This window comes from Emys orbicularis, chromosome 2 (genome assembly GCF_028017835.1).
Source record: "Emys orbicularis isolate rEmyOrb1 chromosome 2, rEmyOrb1.hap1, whole genome shotgun sequence".
In the NCBI taxonomy this organism is placed as follows: domain Eukaryota; kingdom Metazoa; phylum Chordata; order Testudines; family Emydidae; genus Emys; species Emys orbicularis.
This window is the reverse complement of record NC_088684.1, coordinates 297,581,432-297,604,003: the sequence shown is the minus strand read 5'-3', so window position 1 is coordinate 297,604,003 and position 22,572 is coordinate 297,581,432. Positions and strand designations below refer to the sequence as shown.

At 51.4% G+C, this 22,572-nt stretch overlaps 1 protein-coding gene across 1 annotated transcript in view; it reads right to left on the bottom strand.

Annotated features, from left to right (window-relative positions):
- Positions 1-22,130, bottom strand: part of LOC135873901 (zinc finger protein 420-like) — a 136,297-nt gene extending 114,167 nt beyond the window's left edge. The window contains exons 1-7 of the mRNA XM_065398510.1: positions 22,074-22,130; positions 18,252-18,626; positions 14,241-14,364; positions 13,116-13,229; positions 12,523-12,636; positions 10,151-11,213; positions 1,246-1,258 (exon numbers count right to left, since the gene is read on the bottom strand). Of these exons, the coding sequence (XP_065254582.1) occupies positions 1,246-1,258; positions 10,151-11,213; positions 12,523-12,636; positions 13,116-13,229; positions 14,241-14,364; positions 18,252-18,593 (1,770 nt within the window). The 5' untranslated portion in view covers positions 18,594-18,626; positions 22,074-22,130. The remainder of the gene's footprint in view (positions 1-1,245; positions 1,259-10,150; positions 11,214-12,522; positions 12,637-13,115; positions 13,230-14,240; positions 14,365-18,251; positions 18,627-22,073) is intronic.
- Between the last annotated feature and the right edge of the window lie 442 nt (positions 22,131-22,572).

Genomic DNA, 22,572 nt, shown 5'->3' with positions numbered 1-22,572 from the left:
GTGCCCCAGGGGTCAGTCCTGGGGCCGGTTTTGTTCAACATCTTCATTAATGATCTGGATAATGGGATTAATTGCACCCTCAGCAAGTTCACGGATGACATTAAGCTGGGGGGAGACGTAGATACACTGGAGGGTAGGGATAGGGTCCAGAGTGACCTAGACAAATTGGAGTATTGGGCCAAAAGAAATCTGATGAGGTTAACAAGGACAAGTGCAGAGTCCTGCACTTAGGACGGAAGAATCCCATGCACCGCTACAGGCTGGGGACTGACTGGCTAAGCAGCAGTTCTGCAGAAAAGGACCTAGGGGTTACAGTGGACGAGAAGCTGGATACGAGACAACAGTGTGCCCTTGTTGCCAAGAAGGCTAATAGCATATTGGGCTGCATTAGTAGGAGCATTGCCAGCAGATCGAGGGAAGTGATTATTCCCCTTTATTTGGCACTGGTGAGGCCACATCTGGAGTATTGTGTCCAGTTTTGGGACCCCCACTACAGAAAGGATGTGGACAAATTGGAGAGAGTCCAGCGGAGGGCAACGAAAATGATTAGGGAGCTGGGGCACATGACTTACGAGGAGAGGCTGAGGGAACTGTTGTTATTTAGTCTGCAGAAGAGAAGAGTGAGGGGTGATTTGATAGCAGCCTTCAACTACCTGAAGTGGGGTTATAGAGAGGATGGAGCTCGGCTGTTCTCAGTGGTGCAGATGACAGAACAAGGAGCAATGGTCTCAAGTTGCAGTGGAGGAGGTGTAGGTTGGATATTAGGAAACACTATTTCACTAGGAGGGTGGTGAAGCACTGGAATGGGTTACCTAGGGAGGTGGTGGAATCTCCTTCCTTAGAGGTTTTTAAGGTCAGGCTTGACAAAGCCCTGGCTGGAGTGATTTAGTTGGGGTTGGTCCTGCTTTGAGCAGGGGGTTGGACTAGATGACCTCCTTAGGGTTGGAATAGACCTCATCTTCTGTGATTCTATGTGCCTGAGTCCATCAGTGTTCAGGGCAGCGCTTAACTTCCGACTGGTGCCTGAGCTGTCCCAGAGCGGGACGCTGTCCTGACTCAGGGCTCTGGGGAGTTCGGTGCCCACCGGGGGACTGAGGGGATAGTTACTGTCCTATGTGGATGTGTGTGTGGGGGGGTGATTTCACTTGGGGCAACATTTCACTTGAGCTCTGTGGCCAGGCTCTTCAAAACTGGGTGCCTTGGGTGCTCCCACTGACTGTGGCGGGAGCGGTGGTGCATTTGCACTAAGTGATTCCTCCTAGAGCCTTTGGTGTGCGAGCCCCCATCGCCTGTCACCTCCAGTGACGAAGGGGGCGGGTTTAAAGCCATTTCATTTGCTTGGTAGCAGCTACTCTGTGAACAGTAACCGAGCCTCCTGTCCCCTCCCTCCTCTGCCCAGGCAATGCCATTTCCAACCCTGCTCTGTTGGCCTGGATGGCGCGTGTGGGGGAACCACATGTCGTGGCTCAGGCGCAGGCAAAGGGGAGCCAAATCCCTGCACACCCCGGCGTGGGGGAGTTCCAGCAGGCGTCACGAAGTGCTTCGCGCTGGGGCCTGGGCCGCACTTACAAGTTCGGTAGACGTAGACACGGCTAGGTCGACGGAAGAATTCTGCTCTTGACGTCGCTACACCTCTTGGGGAGGTGGATTCACTACAGCGGTGGGAAAACCTCTTCCCTCACTGCAGGAAGGGTCTACCCTGTGGTGCTACAGCCGCGCAGGTGCAGTGCCATAGCTGTGCCACTGGAGTGTGGCCATGGTCTTTCAGGGACATTGGTATAAAACACAAACCAGAAATCCAGGAGCTTGAGTTAGTTATATTTACCCCAAACACTTGGGTTTCCTGTATGGAAACTCACAGTTAAGGTGAGCAAACAACCTTAACTGTGCCCCTCAGTAGCACCCGAAAAGAAAATCAGGAAGGCGGTCTGCCCTATCTATCCTGAGCATGCGTTTTCATCTGCACTGAGACTAGAATACATGACTCTCCATCATCTCTGCCTTGTAGGCCTGCTAGCTTAGTGTGTGATGACGCTTGGCTCACTGGCTGGCGTGGGGCATCACGTGCCCAGGCCTGCGAAGTGCTGCACTTTGCATGGAAGGTCCTTTGGGCCCCTGTAGCACCTCTCAGGATAGGGCCATCACTGAGTGTTGAACCCTTCGCTCTGCTGGTTGGCGAAGCAGCACTTTGTAAAGCCTCTCTGCGGCTCGGCTAAGCTGGAGAGCTTTGTTCGGGGTGGGGAAGGCAGGCTGCCTTCCGGAGGTTTGATGCTCCTGGATTTCTAGTGTTAAAAAAGAATCAAAAACTCCAGCACAGTCCTGACACGGGGAGGCTGCAGTTTGCTTGCAGGCTTGATTCCTCCTACGCGTCCGTGTGCCCTCCGTGGTTACCAAACCCCAAACTAGGTCAAATCTCCTTCCCAGGAGCATCCCCGCTGAGTTTCCGTTCCTGACTCGAGGATCTCGGACTGACTCCGTTGCATGAGCTGAGTAAGTGTCTGGATTCTCTCTTTCTTTCAGCAGCCGGCAGGATTGGGATGAAAGCCGAGGAGCGGCAGGTTGAGGAAAAGCCTGAAATCCTGGAGCTGACGACGACATTACTGGGAAGAGCAGACGAAGAGGCTTTCCAGAGCCAAGACCAGCCAGCAGAGAGTCCGTGCGGCCCAGAAGGGCAGCAGGGAGCCGGAGAACCCACCGCATGCGGGAGCAATCTGTGTGAATTCAAGCCAGGGGCAGCGCAGAAGGAAGCCCACGCAGCCCAAGGCCCATGTACACCTGCAGACCATGGGACAGGCGCTCAAATGGAGCAGCTGCCTCCCCTGCCCCAGAGAATCCTGACAGGAGAAAAACCCTATAACTGCGCTGAATGCCTGAAAAGCGTCTGCCTCCGGAAGCACCAGCTGTCTCATGCCGGACAGGGGACTTACGTCTGTGCCGAGTGTCGGCGAAGCTTTCGGCTGAAGAGGAGCCTTCTAACACACCAGCGAACCCACGTGGGGGAGAGCGACGGGTCCTTCATTTGTACCACCTGCGGGAAGAACTTCGGCTGCCACCCGGAGCTCACGCGGCGCCAGCGGCTGCACGACGGGGAGCGCCGGTACAAGTGCCCCGAGTGCCCAAAGAGCTTCCTGCAGAAGCGGCACCTTGCGGATCACACGCGGCTGCACACGGGCGAGCGGCCCTTTCCGTGCCCGGCCTGCGAGAAGACCTTCAATGAGAAGTCCAACCTCAACAAGCACTACCGGATCCACACGGGTGAGCGGCCCTACCACTGCGCCCTGTGCGGCAAGAGCTTCATCCAGAAACACCATCTCCAGAAGCACCTGCGCGTCCACGGGGGGCCGAGGCCACAGCAATGGGGGAGGTGGGGGGATGGCGTCCCCGCCCCAGCTCCCCAGGCAAACCCGGCGGGGGAGAGACTCTATCCCTGCATCGAATGCATGGAGAGCTTCACTCAGAAGACGTCCCTGGAGCAGCACCAGCGAATGCACACCCAGGAGAGGCCCTTCCAGTGCACCAAGTGCAACAAAAGCTTCCGGCACAGGCAGTCACTGAACAACCATCAGAAGAGCCACTCTCCCTCCGGGGGTTCACCCCGGCACAGGCAGGGGACGGAGGCAGCCCCCTCAGGGGAAAGGCTGAAAACAGGCAGTAGCCCAGTGGGCTGGCAGTGGGGAGGAGGCAATTTACAGGCTGTTTCCTCCCCAGAAATACAGCAATACATTACATGACAGGCCCATACACTCTATAACAGCAGCTGGCGTTTACAGAGTGCCAAAGCACTGGCCAGTCCTTCATGAATCCTCGCAGCACCCCTGTAAGACAGGGGGTCAGGACTGACCTACCTACCTCACAGGCAGGGAAAGTGACTTGGCAAAGACCATGCAGTGAGTCAGTGGCAGAGCCATGATGAGCACCCAGACGTGCACTCACTCCTCCAGGCCACGCTGCTTTCGGAAAGTGTATTTAACTGAAGTGGGACTTGTCCCAGGTAAATAACATGTAATCATTGTAAATAGCTTATGCTACATTAAAGACCTTTACCGGAAGGCTGATGTGTTTTGAGATCAGTTACTTTTGTTAATGTACATCAGTGGGTTAGGGTTTGGGGAGGCAGGAAGTCTAGTTATGGGGCTGAGACCATCAAGCAAGCTGGGAGGGGCATGGGGATGGGGGGGGGGTCTGACGGTGTCTTCCAGCCCCACCGACCCCATGTTGTTCATATGGACATGGAGCCAGGCGCTGGTTTCCCTGAGCCGCCTCCCAACCCGTGTCCTGCTTTGGGTGGGGGAGGTAAAAGTCCATGTCTCTGTCCCGGCAGCCCCTTGCCTACCTGGATGCTGTATCCTGAGCCATGCACTGCTTTGCTAGTGTAGCTTTCCCCAGAGTCCAGGCACACGTCCCGTCGCTCTTTCCTGCCTGGCTTCAACGGCCAGGGCCAGGTTAATGCAACCCCGGGCCCTAGCAGGTCATCACACTGAGGGACGTGCCTTACAGACCCCTTCTTACCGCTTCTTTGGAGGAGCAAAGGGTGTGGTAGTGGCACCCCCCGAGAGTGTGGGGGGGGGCAAATAGCAGCCCCCTAGGAGCAGCAGTAGGATGCCTCCCCTCCCAGCAGGCACAGCAAGGATTCCCCTGTACTTACCTCTACAGCCAAAGTGTCTGCCTGGGCCTGCTGCCCTCTTCCCCCGCCCCGCGCCCTCTGCTGGGTCTCCTCAGAGCTGTGGCTGTACTGAGCTGCATGGGGCAGGTCACACCCCTCTGAGCTGTTGTTTCAGGCTGGCAGCAGGCTCAGGCAGACACAGCTGCAGACTAGACCCATGTTTTTTTCTTCACAACCAGAGCCTTAAAACAAACCCCAGAAGCTGCTATGCTGATGCAGTCACAGGCGCCCAGGCCACAGGAATAGGCTCTTAGTGCCTAAGCCTTAAATCCAGCCGTGGGGGTGGGGGGGGCCATGGGATAGATACATTGGTCACATGGGCTGGCTACTTGGATTCGCCCATAAAAGGCAAGCCGCTTTGCTCATCCTGTATAGGTTTAACGAGGTCTAGACAGGCTCCTGATTGAGTGCATCCCTCAAAGCTGGGTGCCACTCAAAGCAAACTGGCCACTCTGCTACTAGGGAACGCCGCACATCCTGGCTTTATAGTGCCTAAGCCCCTCCCACTTGCCAGAGCACTTCCTGCCAGGGCATTCATAGGGCACAGACTGGCCACACCCCAGCATATAAAGGTGTCAGATACCCCCCCAGTAGCTGCTGAGATGAGGCGTCTGCCTATTGACTCCCCGCTCAACCCCCCCCCCCCATATCCCACACGAAGAGGCCTGGGCTACGCAGCCCTCTGCCAGGGTGGTAGGTACCCGAGTCTGGCCAGCTGGGGCTGCCTCCTTCTTTAGTCTGCTGTCCCCTGGTATTGGGTGAACTAATGTCCGGGAGTGAGAAGAACGGGGTGGCTGGCGCTTGCTGGTGCGGTAGGGCCTCGCCCATGCGCCTGGGTGGGTGGCAACTGTTATTCCAAGCAGGACGTGCCAGCCCTTTTAAAGGCCAGTCCCAGGGCACATGGTGGGCAGCCTTGGCTGCCATCTCTAGCTGCGTTGGCTCATAGAGCCCCCCAACCCCCCCGTTTCCTACGTCCTGTACCGGTGATGCCCAGAGGCCCCTGACTCATTAGCAATAGAACCAAACCCCTGTGTGGTCCTTGGCCTCTCACTCCACAGAGGCCGCACAGGTGTCTGGCTCGAGCCCATGACTCTGTTCTGGGTGCCTGTGTGACATCACTTTACTGGTCTCCAGCTAAATGAAGAATTTCAGGCTCTGGCCTCAGCCACAGGAGGTCGTCAGCCCCCATGGCGGGTGCGCGTAGCCTTGCCGCTGCCATTTTAACCAGCATGTTGGCTAGCCTTGCTCTGAGCAGGCTGCACCACATGAGGCATTAGTGCCACGTGCCCAGAGTCTTGTCTACATTAAAGCTCCCAGTGAGTAGCTTCAACAGTGAGCGCTTTTGCAGGGAAAGTCTAGTGTAGGCACAGCAAGGGCTGCCAGGCCAGCCGCTTCCATCAGCACCAACCAACAGGTGACCCCAGTGAGGGTGGGAAGGCCAGGGGGTGGGTGAGCAATTGTGCCATGGCCATGAGAGTTTTTTATCCAGTGCTGTTTGCCGTACCTGGCGGCTGTGAGGCGTGAGCTGGGTGACCTCCAGCTGGCTCCCCGGGCCACCTCACAAAGCTGCCCTCACACCAGAGGCCAGTCTGAGCACCCCTTGGGGAGGGGACACGCCTGCACGGGGCAGGGTGGGGGAGGCTTTGCACCTGCTTTGTGGATAAATGTGGGACCTTCCATTGAGTGAGGCTCAGCTGGAACAAAGCCGGCTAAAAAGACTTAGGAGGAGCCGCCACTTTAGGGCAACACCCCTGGGGAGGCAGAGGACGTGTTGGGGCCAGATGGGTCCAAGCAAGGAGGTGCTGCTAGTGCCGCTGTCCAGGAAGGGGTGGCGCTGCCCTGAGAAACCCAGGCCCAGGACAGAGAGAGATCAGCGAGCTAGTGAGAGTGGAGCCTGCTAGGGGCAGAGGCTCTGCAGACAAGTTTTCTAGAGAGAAAGCCACGTCCTCCTGCCCCCAGGAGATGGAGGGATTGGCCACCAGCAGCCTCACACCTCATAAGAACGGCCAGACTGGGTCAGACCAATGGTCCATCTAGCCCAATAGCCTGTCTCTGACAGTGGACAGTGCCAGGTGCTTCACAGGGCATGATCAGAACAGGGCAACGATTGAGGGACCCAGCCCCTGTCATCCAGTCCCAGCTTCTGGCAGGCAGAGGCTTAGGGACACCCAGAGTTGCATCCCTGACCATTTTGGCTAATAGCCAGTCATGGACCTATCTTCCATGAACATATCTAATTATTCTTTGAACCCTTATACTTTTGGCCCTCATAACATCCCCTGGCAATGAGTTCCAGAGGTTGACTGTGCGTTGTGTGAAGAAATACTTCCTTTCATTTGTTTTAAACCTACTGCCTATTCATTTCATCCGGTGACCTCTGGTGCTTGTGTTATGTGAATGGATAAATAACACTTCATTCATTTTCTCCACACCATTCAGGATTTTATATCATATGGGCTCCATTCGGTGCCCAAGGGTGCAGGCCAGCAATGTGCATCTCTGTGCCCTGGGGGGGCCGATGTACCATGCCATGTTTATACCTTCCCCCTCCACTATTACAATTTATGTCAGAAGCGTTATAAGGACAACCTAAAAAGAGTGTAAAATATTGACATTGACACTTGCCCAGGATCGCTTACAACGGAGTGAAGTCCTACGTGCCGGTCCCCTGCATTCTGAACTTGCTCGCCGACAAGCCGAAGAGGACAAGAGGCGCAGGAGGAAGGAGAGACTGGCTCCCAGTCATGGTCAACAGCCTCCTGCTGAGCCTGGAACCATCTGCCCTCATTGCAATAGCGCACGTGGTTCAAGGATTGGCCTTATTAGCCACCTGAGCCATACCGCCCATGGAAGATGATCATACTCCGTAACGAGTGATTGCCCATCCTCATACCTTCCCCCTCCCCCGAGAGTACTGCCTGGGGCGCACTTCCCCCTCCCCCGAGAGTACTGCCTGGGGCGCACTTCCCCCTCCCCAGCCACCACTGCCAATATTGAAGACTGCACCGGGGGGTCTGGGCCTCCTGTGAGCAGTTGGGTGAGTGGTTCGGACTGTTGTCAGTGTGTCCGGCCGCCACCAGCCATTGGAACGTGAGGGTGTTAGCAGGCCTGAGTGTGAGAGGGGGAATGCACATCTCCTCCCACAGCAGTTCCATCATCAGTAAATGGGAAAGGGGGAAGCGTTAAGAGGTTCTTCCCACCCTGGATGAATTCCGCCAAGTGCTGGTGCCACAGGAATCCATCTACACTTAAAGCGTATCAGCACAGCTGTGAACGGCACCCCCCTGCCCAGCCTAGCTCTGCCGCCAAACCCCAGCGTAGAGGCAGCTAGACTGACAAAAGGGGGCTGTTGTTGCTGAAACTAACAGCATTCAGGCTGGTGTTTCTGTACCAGCTTCCGGTGGTCTACACTGTCTACACCCCAGGTCTATGGCAGCATCGGCTCTGAAATGCAGATACAGGCTACCAGCTCTGCGGAGCGAAGGGAGTTCAGTTTGCGAGTGGTAGAAAAGCACCTTGCAGCAGCAGATGCTTTAAGATCTGATTTAATCCCCCTTTGTGCCTTTTCCTGCTGGGCCCCCGGGGGGACACTGCTTTTACCCAGTAGAGGCCAATCAATAAGGGCACACAGTCTGCTATGAATAACCCTTGCGTTATGGGAAGGAGTAAATAACACTTCCTTATTCACTTTCTCCACCTTTTATAGACCTCTATTATATCCCTCCTTAGTCGTCTCTTTTCCAAGCTGACGAGTCCCAGTCTTTTTAATCTCTCCTAAGCTGGAAGCCGTTCCAGACCCCTAATCATTTTGTATCTTTTCCAATTCTAATTCATCTTTTCTGAGATGCAGTGGCCAGGACTGCACACCGTATTCAAGGGGTGGGTGCACCCTGGATTTGTAGTGTGTCATTTTGATATTTTCTGCCTCATCTGTCCCTTTGCGAACGGTTCGTAACAGCCTGTGCGTTGGGTGCTCTAGCTCCTGCTGAAGCACTACAGAAGAGCAGCTCAGAATGCACCGATACAAGCCCAGCGGTAGACTTGCAAACACAGGTCTGATCACAGCTGCTCTGCAGGGAACTGTTACCTGTCATCTCCTCAGGGAGCCAAGGTCCCAAAAACAAACAAAACCCAGCTGTGTAGACAGGCCTGAAAGCTTGTGGCTGCAGGTCTCATTTGCGGGAGGCCTGCAGGTGGCTACTGGGAAAGTAAATAGCTCCTAACCCGAGCAGAACCGCAGTGTGATGAGCAGGGGAGGGCCGAACCCCCAACCTGACGCTCCATTGTAGTTAGCGCTGCTGTGGCAGACGCAATGCCTGCTCTGGAGAGGTCTCACGAGCACCCACACGACTCCTAGGTCGGGCAACCTTCAGCGGAATTGAGCTTGGCTCCAATTCCCCCCTCGCCCTTTTAACTTCTGAATTGTGTTTTGACCTTTAAAGTGAAATACTCCGAGTCTGCCTTCCTGCGGCAGATCATCACACCTCACTGACACGCACGCTTTGACCCCCCTGCACCCAGCTTAACTTTATTTTTTGCTGCTGCTCCAGGGTATTTGAGGGTACCACCCCCACCACCAGCAGCAGTGGGAAGCAGGAGTGTCACAAATAGAACCAGTCACCAACAGAACAGAAATCACTGCTTCCGGTTTGCCAATCGCTTCCCCGGACTGGCAAGCGAGCCAGACGCTGCGTTCCTCCTCTCATCCGCCAGGGCGGAGCTCAGCTTCCATTTCAGGAGGGCTGAAGGTGGTGAGGCCGAGTGGTAAGAGCATAGGCGGCCTGTAGTGTAGACCTGGCTCTGCCCCTGGCTTGCAGCGCAACTGCAGGCACTTCTCAGCCTCGCCGCAGCTCTGAGGCCCCAGCCGTACTGCCTGCGGGAAGCTGCCCAGCGCGGGCAAGCAGAGCGCATTTGTAGCACCCTGGAGGACAAAGTTCTGTTAACCCAGCACTCCTACCGACGTGCTGACACTCACTCCCACCAGCCTGTGCTCCACTTCTTCAGTCGTGGCAGGAAGTCGTTCACGTTACAGCCGCTCGTAGGCCTGCGCTGCGCCATCCCCGCAGAGCAGAGCCTGCTGGCGACGTACTCGCCGGCAGTGCCAGTGGTCAGGAGACTGTTGGTACAAAACAGCTGCGGCCACTTGGACGCTTCCAATGCATTGTCCAGTCCGTCGCGGGGTCTCTTCCCCGGGCGCGGCACGTAATGGCTGCTTGCAGCTCACATTCAATACGGTCTTGCGTCACCGCCCCTCGCGTCCAGCGCTCCCCTCCCATCTGGCATGCAGAGAGGGCGTGGGATTCACTGCATTGTTTCACATGGGGCGGATCTGGCTAGTCTCTGGGGGAGGCTCTCCCCGTGCAGCTCCCAACGCAGGGCTCGCCCCTCTACTAGCCGGTATTTTCCATTTTCAGGTACAGCAGCTGGCTCTTGAACTCGGCCCCAGACGCGGCCGGCGCACTGCCCTGCTGGCTGGCGTGCGCGCACTGGTGCAGCCTCAGGGACTGCTGGCAGCGGAAGCTCTTGGCGCAGGCGGAGCACTGGAAGGGCCGCTCGCCCGTGTGGACGCGCTGGTGCTTCAAGAGGTGCTCCTTCTGCACAAAGCTCTTCCCGCACTCGCCGCACTGGTAGGGCCGCTCGCCCGTGTGGATCATCTGGTGGCGCACCAGCCAGGAGTGGCAGACGAAGCTCTTGCCGCACTCCAGGCACTTGTAGAGCTTCTCCTTGGTGTGGTTGCGCAGGTGCTTGAGGAAGTAGGGCTTCTGGGCGAAGCTCTTGCCGCACTGGGTGCACTTGTAGGCGCGCTCACCGGCGTGGGTGTTCTGGTGCACGGTCAGGTTGGTGAGACGGGTGAAGCTCTTCTCGCACTGGGCGCACTTGTAGGGCTTCTCGCCGGTGTGCGTGCGCCGGTGCTCCACCAGCGTGGAGAGGCGGCTGAAGCGCTTCTCGCACTCCAGGCACTTGTAGGGCTTCTCGCCGGTGTGGGTGCGCTGGTGCTCCAGCAGGGTGGAGAGGCGGCTGAAGCACTTGGCGCAGACGCTGCACTGGTAGGGCTTCTCGCCGGTGTGGGTGCGGAGGTGGGTGGTGAGCGTGGACTGGTGGATGAAGCCCTTGCCGCACTCGGGGCACACGTGGGTGCGCTCGCCCGTGTGGGTGCGGTAGTGGTTGGTGAGGTTGGACTGCTGCGTGAAGCCCTTGCCGCACTCGGGGCACACGTAGGAGCGCTCGCCCGTGTGGGTGCGCTGGTGCTGCACGAAGTGCTCCCTGCGGCTGAAGCACTTCCCGCACTCGGGGCAGAGGTAGGGCCGCTCCGTCGCGGGGGCCCCCGGGCACACGGTGCTGGCTTTCAAGGGGCTGAAGTCTCTCTCGTGCTGGGTGGGTTTCTCTGGCATATGCACTGCCAGGGTCACGTTTGGCCCGTTGGAGGGCGGGCTGTGCTCGGCGCTATGGTAAATATTCTCTTCCGGTCTTTGGGCCGCAGTCCAGTGCGGCTCCAGCTCCTGCGAATCTTGCTCCTTGTTCTTCTCGTGGCTGGCGAGCCAGGCGTCGGCTGGAACAGGGAGGGAAGGCAAACGTAATTCACAGGACAGCCTGGGAGAAATGAAACTATGCTGCATAAAGGGGTGGGGGGAATCAACTCTCTGGCCATGCATCAGAGACCAAATGAGGGGAAGGCTGGGCCTCTGGTTACAGCACTAGGGTCCATCTCTGCCACAGGCCCAGGGCAGAACACAGTCTCTCTCTGCCTCACTTCCCATCTACTAGTGGGGGACAGCAATCCCTCTACCTCCCAGGGCCGTGGGGAGGATAAAGACACAGCTTGGGAGGTGCTCTCCATAAGCCGCTCCAAAACTTCCTCGTCATCCATCTTCAAATTCCTCCGCAAACCTCTCCTTCGCCATGACACCACATAGCCTCTGACACACAGGCTGCACGGCCTGTCATACGGACCAATATTGCCCCTTGTTCTCCTGTCCTCCCCCATCTGTTTGTACCCACGTGTTGTCTCGTCTTACGCTTAAATTGTAAGTCCCTCGGGGCAGGGACCGTCTTTTTGTTCTGTGCCTGTACAGCGCCTAGCACAGTGGGGTCCCGATCCAGGACTAGGGCTCTTAGGAGCCACAGTAATACAAATAATTAACAACAATAATAATGAAGACCCTGCAGGACTCTCATACTACAGGGATGGAGCCACCGAAGAGAGACCAATAGTTCGAGATGCAAAGGATGCTGGCATGTCTTTGGATACAAACCCTCCCTGCCACACAGGCAAGTAAGGAAACGACTGATTCTATCTGGACTCATTCCTGAGAGATTTCTCCCTAAACCCCTACACGGGGAGCAACGAAACAGGAACTTCACAATGGGCCAAGTTCTGCACTTGACTGTGCCCATGCAGCTCCCATTGATCCCACGGGCATGCACTTGAGAGAAGAAGTTGCTCCAGCACCTCAGTGCCACTTGGAGCAGAGAGTCACCAGGCAAGAGAGCCTAAGGGAGAACATTTCTTGTCCCTGATCCCTTCCGGTCAATCTACCCAGGCATTTCTACAATGCTCCCCTCCGGGACAGCATCGGAGCACCCCAGGGGGTTATCAGCACAGCAAAGTCCCACAGGTGGTCTCACTCCCGCCCCCAAAGCAGTCCTGCTAACGTGTCCCACCTGACTGTTCGGAGGGATAAACTGCCCTGTGGGGTATGCAGCATTCTTCTTCCTGCTGCGACTGAGGCCTGTCACAGAGATAATGCTGCTCACGCTGGACTATAGAAGAAGAGCTTTAGAAGTATAAAGCTTTTGTTCACGCTCCTGCTTTTAAACTAGACTGCCGGGATTCAGAGTCACCTGAGCCTATCACACACCTGCCACAGGCTCTGTAGGGGCTTCTCTTTCTTCTGCATCCTGCTGCTCCTCAGCCATTGGCTCTTCCTCTTGTTTAATCTGAGCGCAGATTTCGAGGGTAGACATCGCAGACGCTGTTCATTGAAAAGAGAACTCAGTGAAGGTTTTCTAACAATCACTGCCCGACCTGAAATACATAGCTTGTGCCTCCCGGGTGTAACTGGATAGCAAAGACCACACATGCATCCGAGCCAAGTCTTATTGCTAATGCAGCCCTCACTCCTTTTGAAAATTGTTCCATAAACCTTTCAAAATGATCCCAAGCCCCCAAAACCTCCGTCTCTGGAGCAGGCAGTCACTGACTAGAAACCAGCCTTGCTAAAGAGGATCTAGAGGAAACAAACCAAGTGGTTAAGTGCACTGACCAGTCCGCACACTCAACGAGGCGGGACTAGAGCCAGAAATAGTTTTGATTGGTAGAGACAAAAACTGACATAAGAAAACTACTAATTTTTTTTTTTAAAGCAAGCAGCTCTAATGGCAGCTGGAGGCTTGTTGAAGTTACAGCTGCTCGCTTCACCTGCTGTTTGAGTCGATTTCAGCCAACCCTCACCTGGGCTGGGATCTGCAGTGGTTTCTCTTTCCTCCGACTCCTGCTGACCCCTTGCACACGGCTCTTCTCCTCGCTCAATTCGGGACAGGATGTCAGGTTTGGAAATGGCATAGTCTGTTTATGGGAGAGGACATAGTGGCTATTAATAAACAGATAACTTATAGCAAAGAATTGTGACTTATTTTAAATCAATCCCCTTCTATCCCTGGAGGCGATCTGTAACCTGACTGAGTAAAAAGCAACCCCCGCATAGCGCCTCCTATGTGGGATGTCGAAGCACTTCACAAAGAGCGGATGAATCTCAGCCACCCGGAAGCCAGAGGAGTATTGCCAGTGCATTGCACGAAGAAGGAAAGAGAGCAAGTGACATGCCCAAGGTCACACAGGGTCTGTGGCACAGCTGGGACCAGAACCCAGGTCTCGAGTTCCAGTTCTGAGTTTAGTCCCACCACCGTAATTCCCTTACGCAGGGACATCGGTTGCTTGCACCGCTTCTCTATGACACACCCTTTATGCAGCAGAATTTACCACACCACACACAGCATCCGATTCGCATCTCTCATGCACACACGTAAGTTACAGGTGAGTGAGTGCATCGATGCCAACAGGAGTTATACTAGTGATCAAGACAGCGCAAGATCAAAATCAGGCCCACAGAACACAAAAGGTTTTCCACATACAGGTCTGTCTTATCTTACGCGCATTTAACATGCGCAATTTCAACTTTACGCGGTCGGCAAAAACAAAAACAGAAAAAAGAGAAACACAACAGTTTTAATACTATACCTGTAGTGCAGGCGATTTAGCCTGCCATTGAACTCAATGGGGTTTTGGCTATATGCGGTTTTCGCTTTACGCGCTAACCGCGGAACAGAACCCCGCGTAAGATGAGACAGACCTATACAAGGGCAGAGCCTATGAGTAAATACAACCGCTATTCACATCTCGAGAGCACCGAACACTGACCACCGCCACCACGCTGCGCATCGGCTTTCTGTCATGACAAAACTGAATGCATGCAGGCAGAACTCACAGAAGTTTAAGAACACCCCTCAGCTGGTGGAGTCAAGCCAACACTCCAGAAGTCAAGCATTTTCTAATAAATCAGTGAAAAACGTTCCTTACCCAGTGAGATCATATATTCATAATTCCCCTTCATCACATTCTTGTACAGCTCCTTCTGCCAGTCTTCTAAGTTCTCCCACTCCTCCTGGGAGAAGACGGCGCTGTCATCAAACATCACCGGCACCTGACATCAAACATTCACTTAGCTCTTTGCTTTAACTCATCTCTTATACTTGTGTCACTAATATATAAAATAGATAGGGAGTGCCTAAAAAAGGCAACTAGATTTAATGCAGAAGATGGGCATTTTTTAAACACACTGTTTATGTTTCAAATATAATGAACATTAAATTGTAAGAACAATAGTAAAACGATGCAACAAATGAAAACAAAAGGGGATAGAATTCCCTGACGGGGAGAAGCAAAGGAAAACGGTTTGTATTGCAATGCCACAGAATGAAAGCTGAGTTACAACGAGACTAACAAAAGCCAGAAGGGTCCCATTTAATACCATCACTCGATACGATTCCGGCTGCACCAAACATGGAGCAGCATTTCTTCCCCTTTAACAAGTATTTTTCTTAGATATTTTAAAGTTTATGGTCAGAAAGATACAGGGCCAGATTCAGATCTTTTGCACTGGTGTGAATCTAGAGCAACACCATTGAGTTACTCCAGCTTTACTCCAAGGCAGTGGAAAAGTATGCCTTGTTTTGTGGAAAACAACCAATTCGTCTCCAAAATAACAGGAGTACTTGTGGCACCTTAGAGACTAACAAATTTATTAGAGCATAAGCTTTCGTGGGCTACAACCCACTTCTTCGGATGCATATATATATATATGCATATATATATATATATATATATATATATATATATATATATATATATATATATATATATGCATATATATATATATATGCATATATATATATAAGTGGGTTGTAGCCCACGAAAGCTTATGCTCTAATAAATTTGTTAGTCTCTAAGGTGCCACAAGTACTCCTGTTATTTTTGAGGATACAGACTAACACGGCTGCTACTCTGAAATTCGTCTCCAGTTGCATTCCAGACTGTTAAAGCTGCTTTGTAGCACAATAAGGTGCTGAGTTTCGAGTTATTAAAAGCATATTGGAAACACTTTCTACAACATCTGCACACTGCACTCGGACATTACACAATATGCGCTAATACGAGAACCTGGATACGCTGCTGTAAATCACAACAATCCAAGTCGAAACACTGGGAGCAGAAGAGGGATTATTTAGCTTGGTGTAGGAATGAATTATGAAAGGAGGAAAAGCCAGGGACGACATCATCAGTGTCAGAGGGATGGTAAGGAAAAGGGACTCACTGTTAGTGTTCATTAAAAATTAATTCCCCTAGGTTTGGATGAGGAAGGACTACCGCAGGTCTGACCAGCAGAACACCGGGCACCTTTGACATATCTTTATTTGAGAAGTTAGTCTCTGTATGTCATAGAATGAGACCATAGAGAGAGACCATAGAATATCAGGGTTGGAAGGGACCTCAGGAGGTATCTAGTCCAACCCCCTGCTCAAAGCAAGACCAATCCCCAGACAGATTTTTGCCCCAGATCCCTAAATGGCCCCCTCAAGGATTGAACTCATAACCCTGGGTTTAGCAGACCAATGTTCAAACCACTGAGCTATCCCAAAGTCTTCTAGAGACCCTTTAGGGGATCACAGTTCAGAGATAAACTGCAAAAAACAAAACATCTGCCTCTGGCTGTACAGACAGGCCTCAGTACAGGGAACGAGGGAAAATGAGTCCGGACATACCCGATTCGACGTCTTTCAAAGCCACAAGAGCTAGACGCACTCAGGCAGGGTCACTGGGAGGGACTGGATCCTAGGTTGGGGAGGGAGTGTGAGCAGAGAAGACAGTCTCCTGGAGGAACAACTATGACCCGAGGCACTGCTACCAGCACACTACCAACAGCTGATCTTAGTAACTTACCCTTCCCTCGGAGCACCACAGCTCCTGGCCCAGGAGGGAGCGTAAGTGCTTCTCTCCTCTCTGAACAAGGATTCTCGGCTGGCCTGGAGGTTAGGGGTGCTACCTGCATGCTCAAGTTTATCCCCAGAGAGGATAAACTCGCCCCAACAGCCAGCACAAGAGGGCTGCAGTGAGAGTGGGGATTCTCCTGATAAGAGCCCCAGATGGACGGTACAGGGACAAGTTCTAGGCAACTATCCAATGAACCCTCCAGACCTAATGTGACTAGCTAACACTAGTGGCTAATCAAGGCACTGCCTCTATTCAAACTTTTGCAATGGGGAATTAAAGGGCCTCTGGATCAGAGATATGAAAAATTTAGGACTATCAATTAATCACAGTTAACTCAAGTGATTAACTCAAAAAAAAATTAACCTGGTTAAAAAAATTAATCTCAAGTAATCACAGTTTTAATCATACTGTTAAACAGCAATAGAATACCAACTGAAATTTATTATATATATTTTTGGATGTTTTTCTACATTTTCAAATACATTGATTTGAATTACAACACTGAATACAAAGTGCAGAGTGCTCACTTTATATTTTATTACAAATATTTGCACTGTAAAAAAGAAAGAAAATATAGTATTTTTCAATTCACCTCGTATAGGTACTGTAGTTCAATCACTTTATCGTGAAAGTGCAACTTACAAAAGTAGAATTATTTTTTTACATAACTGCACTCAAAAACAAAACAATGTAAAACTTTAGCGCCCACAAGTCCACTCAGTCCTACTTCTTGTTCAGCCAATCGCTAAGACTAACAAACGTGTTTACATTTACGGGCGATAATGCTGCTCGCTTATTTACAATGTCACCAGAAAGTGAGAACAGGCATTCACATGGCACTTTTGTCGCCAGCGTTGCAAGGTATTTACGTGCCAGATATGCTAAACATTTGTATGCTCCTTCATGCTTCAGCCACCATTCCAGAGGACATGCTTCCATGCTGATGACAGGTTCTGCTCGATAACAGTCCGCACTGCTTGGGATTGACGCACGTTCATTTTCATTATCTGAGTCAAATGCCACCAGCAGAAGGTAATTCAGGTTCTGTAGTTTCCAAATTGGAGGGTTGTTCTTTTAAGACTTCTGACAACGCGTTCCACACCTCGTTCCTCTCAGATTTTGGAAGGCACTTCAGATTTTTAAACCTTGGGTCGAGTGCTGTAGCTATCTTTAGAAATCTCACATTGGTACCTTCTTTGCATTTTGCCAAATCTGCAATGAAAAAGTGTTCTTAAATCAAACAACATGTGCTGGGTCGTCATCTGAGACTGCCATAACACAAAATATATGGCAGAATGTGGGTAAAACCACAGAGCAGGAGACATACAATTCTCCCCCAAGGAGTTCAGTCACAAATTTAATTAACACATTTTCTTAACGAGTGTCATCAGCATGGAAGCATGTCCTCTGGAATGGTGGCTGAAACACGAACGGGCATACAAATGTTTAGTGCATCAGGCACGTGAATACCTTGCGACGCCGGCTACAAAAATGCCATGCAAATGCCTGTTCTCACTTTCAGGTGACATTGTAAATAAGCGAGCAGCATTATCTCCCGTCAATGTAAACACATTTGTTAGTTTTAGCGACTGGCTGAACAAGAAGTAGGACTGAGTGGACTTGTAGGCTCTAAAGTTTTACATTGTTTTGTTTTTGAGAGCAGTTATGTAAAAAAAATAAATTCTACATTTGTAAGTTGCACTTTCACGATAGACTGCTCTACAGTACTTGTATGAGGTGAACTGAAAAATACTATTTCTTTTCTTGATCTTTTTACAGTGCAAATATTTGTAATAAAAATATCAAGTGAGCACTGTACACTCTGTATTCTGTGTTGTAACTGAAATCAATATATTTGAAAAGGTAGAAAACATCCAAAAATATTTAAATAAGTGGTGTTCTATTATTGTTTAACAGTGCGATTAAAACGGCGATTAATCGCAATTTTTTTTTTTAACCTTTTGACAGCCCTAGAAAAATCCCTTTGTTACCCAATACAGGCTCAACCTTTACTTCCTGTACTAACCAGGGTACGATTACCTTAGGGACTTCTCCATTAATACCAGGGGGGAGCCTCAGGATCCAAAAGTTCCTGTTCTTCAGCAGGTTCTCCATGTTCTCCAGCCTCCTCTGCAGCAGCCCGTACTCCTGCATCAGAGTTCCCAGCGCCGCCCACTTACTCTCCAGCTGGTTCCCGAACTCCAACTCGGTTTTCTCACACTCGAATATTTTCTTCTCAGCCGTCCCAGTTCTCCCCTCCAGACTCAGCAACCGTGTGGCAAACGAATCCACCTTCCTCTCCACAGCTTGGATGGCAGCCACTAGGGTCCACATCGAAATCTCTGCTGTTTGCACCGACGTTCGTTCAGGCTGGGAAGACATCAGGCGCTGCGACTCTGCATCCCACTCCTGAGCCTGTTTGCAAGGAGAGAGAAGGGAAATGGAGCTAGAGTCAGAGACAGAGAATCTGCACAAGAGCCGTTCACATGCTGCAGACTCCTCAGCACGGTGCGATCTTTACTCCGACGGCGGCGCTGTCCTGATGCGAGGAAGGAGCTCTTTTGACATCTTTCTTAGAATTATAAACGCCTTGAAATGAGGCTCATAAAAGGTTCAGCTGCCCTGGGCTGACATGTGCCATGAATAATAGCTACCCAGCTATTTTCTTCTTAAATTAGTGCGGTGACGGTCTGAAGCGGAGTTTGTCTGCAGAGCATCAGGCATCCTAGACAGAACTTTATACCCACACAGGGGAGGTTTAAGGGCCGCCTCAGCTTGCAATCGAGTCAGTTTCTACAGTGAGAGTTAAGACTAGCGTCAGCTCTTACAACTGCCCTTTCGTTAGCCTGCTAGTTTCAATGATCACACACTCCTCATTTCTGTTAAATGTTTCTCGTCCCTGTTGCTGTGTGAAAGACCCAGAGTGAAAACACCTACACGAAGGGATGTCAAATGCCCAGTGTAAATAAACAAAGAAAAGAACCTATCATTTTCCTCTAATTTCCTTCTGTTATAGTCTTTTTCGCTGTTATTTGTAACACTATTAGTGATTTTAAGTTGATGTCCCCTGGAAGTTTGCAGATGCCGTGTTGTGTAAATTCCTATTGCTATAGCTGCTGCATGAGAGATGCTACAAACAATTTTAGTGAAATACAAGCGTCTGTACACACGGTACAAATAAAAAGTGGTTTTAAAAGCAGTTTTGGAGGCAGACAAACTCTCTGCATGCTGGTGGCTCGATCATTTTCCATTCAAAATGCCAAGTTCGTTTATTTGGAAGAAGCTAGTGTAATGTAGCTCTCCACTGGCAGTCACAACCCAGTGGATTCTGGTCATACAGGAATCTTAGTGCTTTCCTGCCAACCAGCAGATCCTGACTGGTGTCCTGGGAACCACAGAGTTAGCAGCTCTGCGTTTTTCATTGAATATCGTTATCCACACTTTTGACACTTACGCACTGAGGGGTCCCTCAAATTCCCAGGAACTATTCAGACATGTAAAGTTACTCACATGAATAAGTGTCACTTTCATTCCCGCAGACTATGATCCTTTGCTGCAAGTCAGGCATGTAATTCTAGTTCATTTCATTCACAGCCTAAGCTACTGAATGGCAATGATGCCTGACAAAGTTTTGTCACTGACATGACCTCTCATGAGAGTGCCACAGGAACAACGTACAAGCAACGGAGGTGGTGTCATCTTTAAAACAGTGTCAGACACTAGAGGAATGATATAAAACTGTACAGCAGAAAGGATCTATTTTAAAATGAAGAATCACAGTGACGGTCAGAATCTAGGCTGCCTTTTCAAAACTGATAACCCTTACACACAACGCTCAAATGCGAGATAAAGATTATCTTTGCACGCAGCTCAGAGGTAAGCAGCAAAAAAAAGGTCTGAGGCCTTGTCCACACGGGAAAGTTTGACCAGTTATACTGGTGTAGGCACACTGGTATAACACCCTACACCCTCATTCGGGTGTAACAGCACCTGTTCCCAGTTTAGAGTCAGAGCGTTTAAGGCCAGAAGCGCCCACCAAACCATTTAGCCTGTCACAGCCCACCAACCCCAGCCAGCTCCCTCACACTAAACCCATAACGCAAAATTTGCCCCGAGTAATACAGCCCACAAGAGACTAGTCTATTATCTCCTTCCCAAGCAACATAACTAGGCTGGTTTAAATTCCTACCTTAGCTTATACAAAAAACAAAACAAAAAACCCCAAAATCTCTCCCGTGTAGACCAGACCCAAGTTCTTAACACCCAAATCCTACACAGTGAAGAAGAATTTAGCTCATCAGAAGCTTGGTGCTTGTTTTCTACCGGCCCAACCCAACGCATCATCCCCCACATATTTTTACTCAGGATATTCCACACACATTTGTCCACTGCCGGGATCAGTATTCCAAGAACGCCTAGAGGCCCCTGCCACAGTCAAGGCCCCATTGTTAGTGATATTCCTGTAGCGTTGAAGAGCCCCAGTTACGGACCAGGACCCCGTTGTGCTATGCCCCAAAGAGTTCACAGTCTGAAGTATAAGACAAGAAACAACAGATGGAGACAGACAGAGACATGGGGGAGTACAAGGAAACAACGAGACAGTCCTGGTCAGCATGGTAGGCAGTGGGCTCTGCACACCAGCCACCTAATCACGGTGAAGTTTTTTGGAGGCCTGGTAGCTTAGTGGATGTTGGGGGGCAGGGGGGTGCTCTCCCAAGCATGAGGGGCAGCAGGGGAGAAAGCACATAGGCGACACGTTTGAAAATCTAACCAGATGGGGAGGATGGGGCTAGGCTGTCAAGACCCTTGAAAGTGAAGGTCAGTAGCTTTTGTTTGTTGAGCTGGAGAAGAGGGAATGAATAGGCAGCAGGTTTAAAACAAACAAAAGGAAGTATTTTTTCACATGATGCACAGCCAACCTGACAAACTCCTTGCCAGAGGATGTTGTGAAGGCCAAGACTATAACAGGGTTCAAAATGGAACTAGACAAGTTCATGGAGGATAGGTCCATCAATGGCTATTAGCCAGGATGGACAGGGATGGTGTCCCTAGCCTGTTTGGCAGAAGCTGGATCACTTGATGATTACCTGTTCTGTTCTTTCCTTCTGGCGCACTTGGTTTTGGCCACTGTCGGAAGACAGGATACTGAGCTAGAATGACCTCTGGTTTGACCCAGTGTGGCCGTTCTTATGAGCCTGTGGAAGGATTCAAAGCAGGGAATGACATGTTCAAAGCAACAAGCTATGAAAGTGATCTTGGCAGCACCACGCTGAAAGGACACAAGCCGGGCAAGATTGCATTTGCCAAGGCTGGGGGAAGGAGGTGGCAATAACTGAGAGGTGAGCAGATGAGAACTTGGATGAGCTTTTCAGCCGTGTGGCTGGACAGGAAAGGCCGTCTCTTAGAGATGTCGTGCAAAAAGAATCAGCAAGATTTAGACGTAGCCTGGATGTGAGGACCTAGAAATTGATCCGAGTCAAAGATGAGGCCCAGGTTACAGGCCTGAGTGACAGGCAGAATGGTGGTGCTGTCCACAATGATCAAGGAAAGAGGTAGCAGGTAAGACTAAGGGGAAGGGAGAAAGGTTAAGAGTTCTGATTTAGCCATGTTGAGCTTAAGCTGACAGCTAGAAACCCACAAGGAGATGTCAGAGAGACAGGCTAAGAGTTCAGTTTGGCCAGAAGGAGACAGGTCTGAAGCAAAGTGATAGGTCTGTGCGCCATCAGCACAGAGAGGATAGCTGGATTTGTGTCTGCAGATGAGATTACCCAAAGATAAGGTGCAGAGGGAGAAAATAAGGGTACTGTACTGCACACTGTACAAATATGTAGTAAGAGACAGTCCGGGTCGTGAAGAGCTTACGTTGCAAGGAATCAATGCAGCAGACACCTGCCCAAGTAGTCCCCCACGCGTGAGCAGTCTCCCTGAAGTCAAGGGGACTCCTTCCACGGCAGAAGTTATGCAAGTCTGGAAGCATTTCCAGGATCAGGACCTAAACAGACCAGACAGATAGAGGATGAGAGAAAAGCGACCGCCTCCTTCCATGACAGCGAACAATGGGAACGCTTGGCAGACATAACCCAGTGCTCACAACGCCCCTACCCCTAAGTGCCCCTTGGAGGGCGGGGGAGCTACACCTCCTTTATTCCAGGGTAGGGGCGGTTGAGGAGAGTCATTCATCAGAGGGACAATGGGGGAGGACCGGTTGGAGCGAAGAGGGAACCCGCTGGGTTATTTACAAAGCAAAGTCACGGCCCTGACCCCGAGGAGTTTAACATCCCAGGGCCGGTCGCACCCCCCGCCGGCCTGAGCCCCGCGGACCAGGACCCCGCAGCAGTGGGCGCGGGGCTGACGCTGCGAG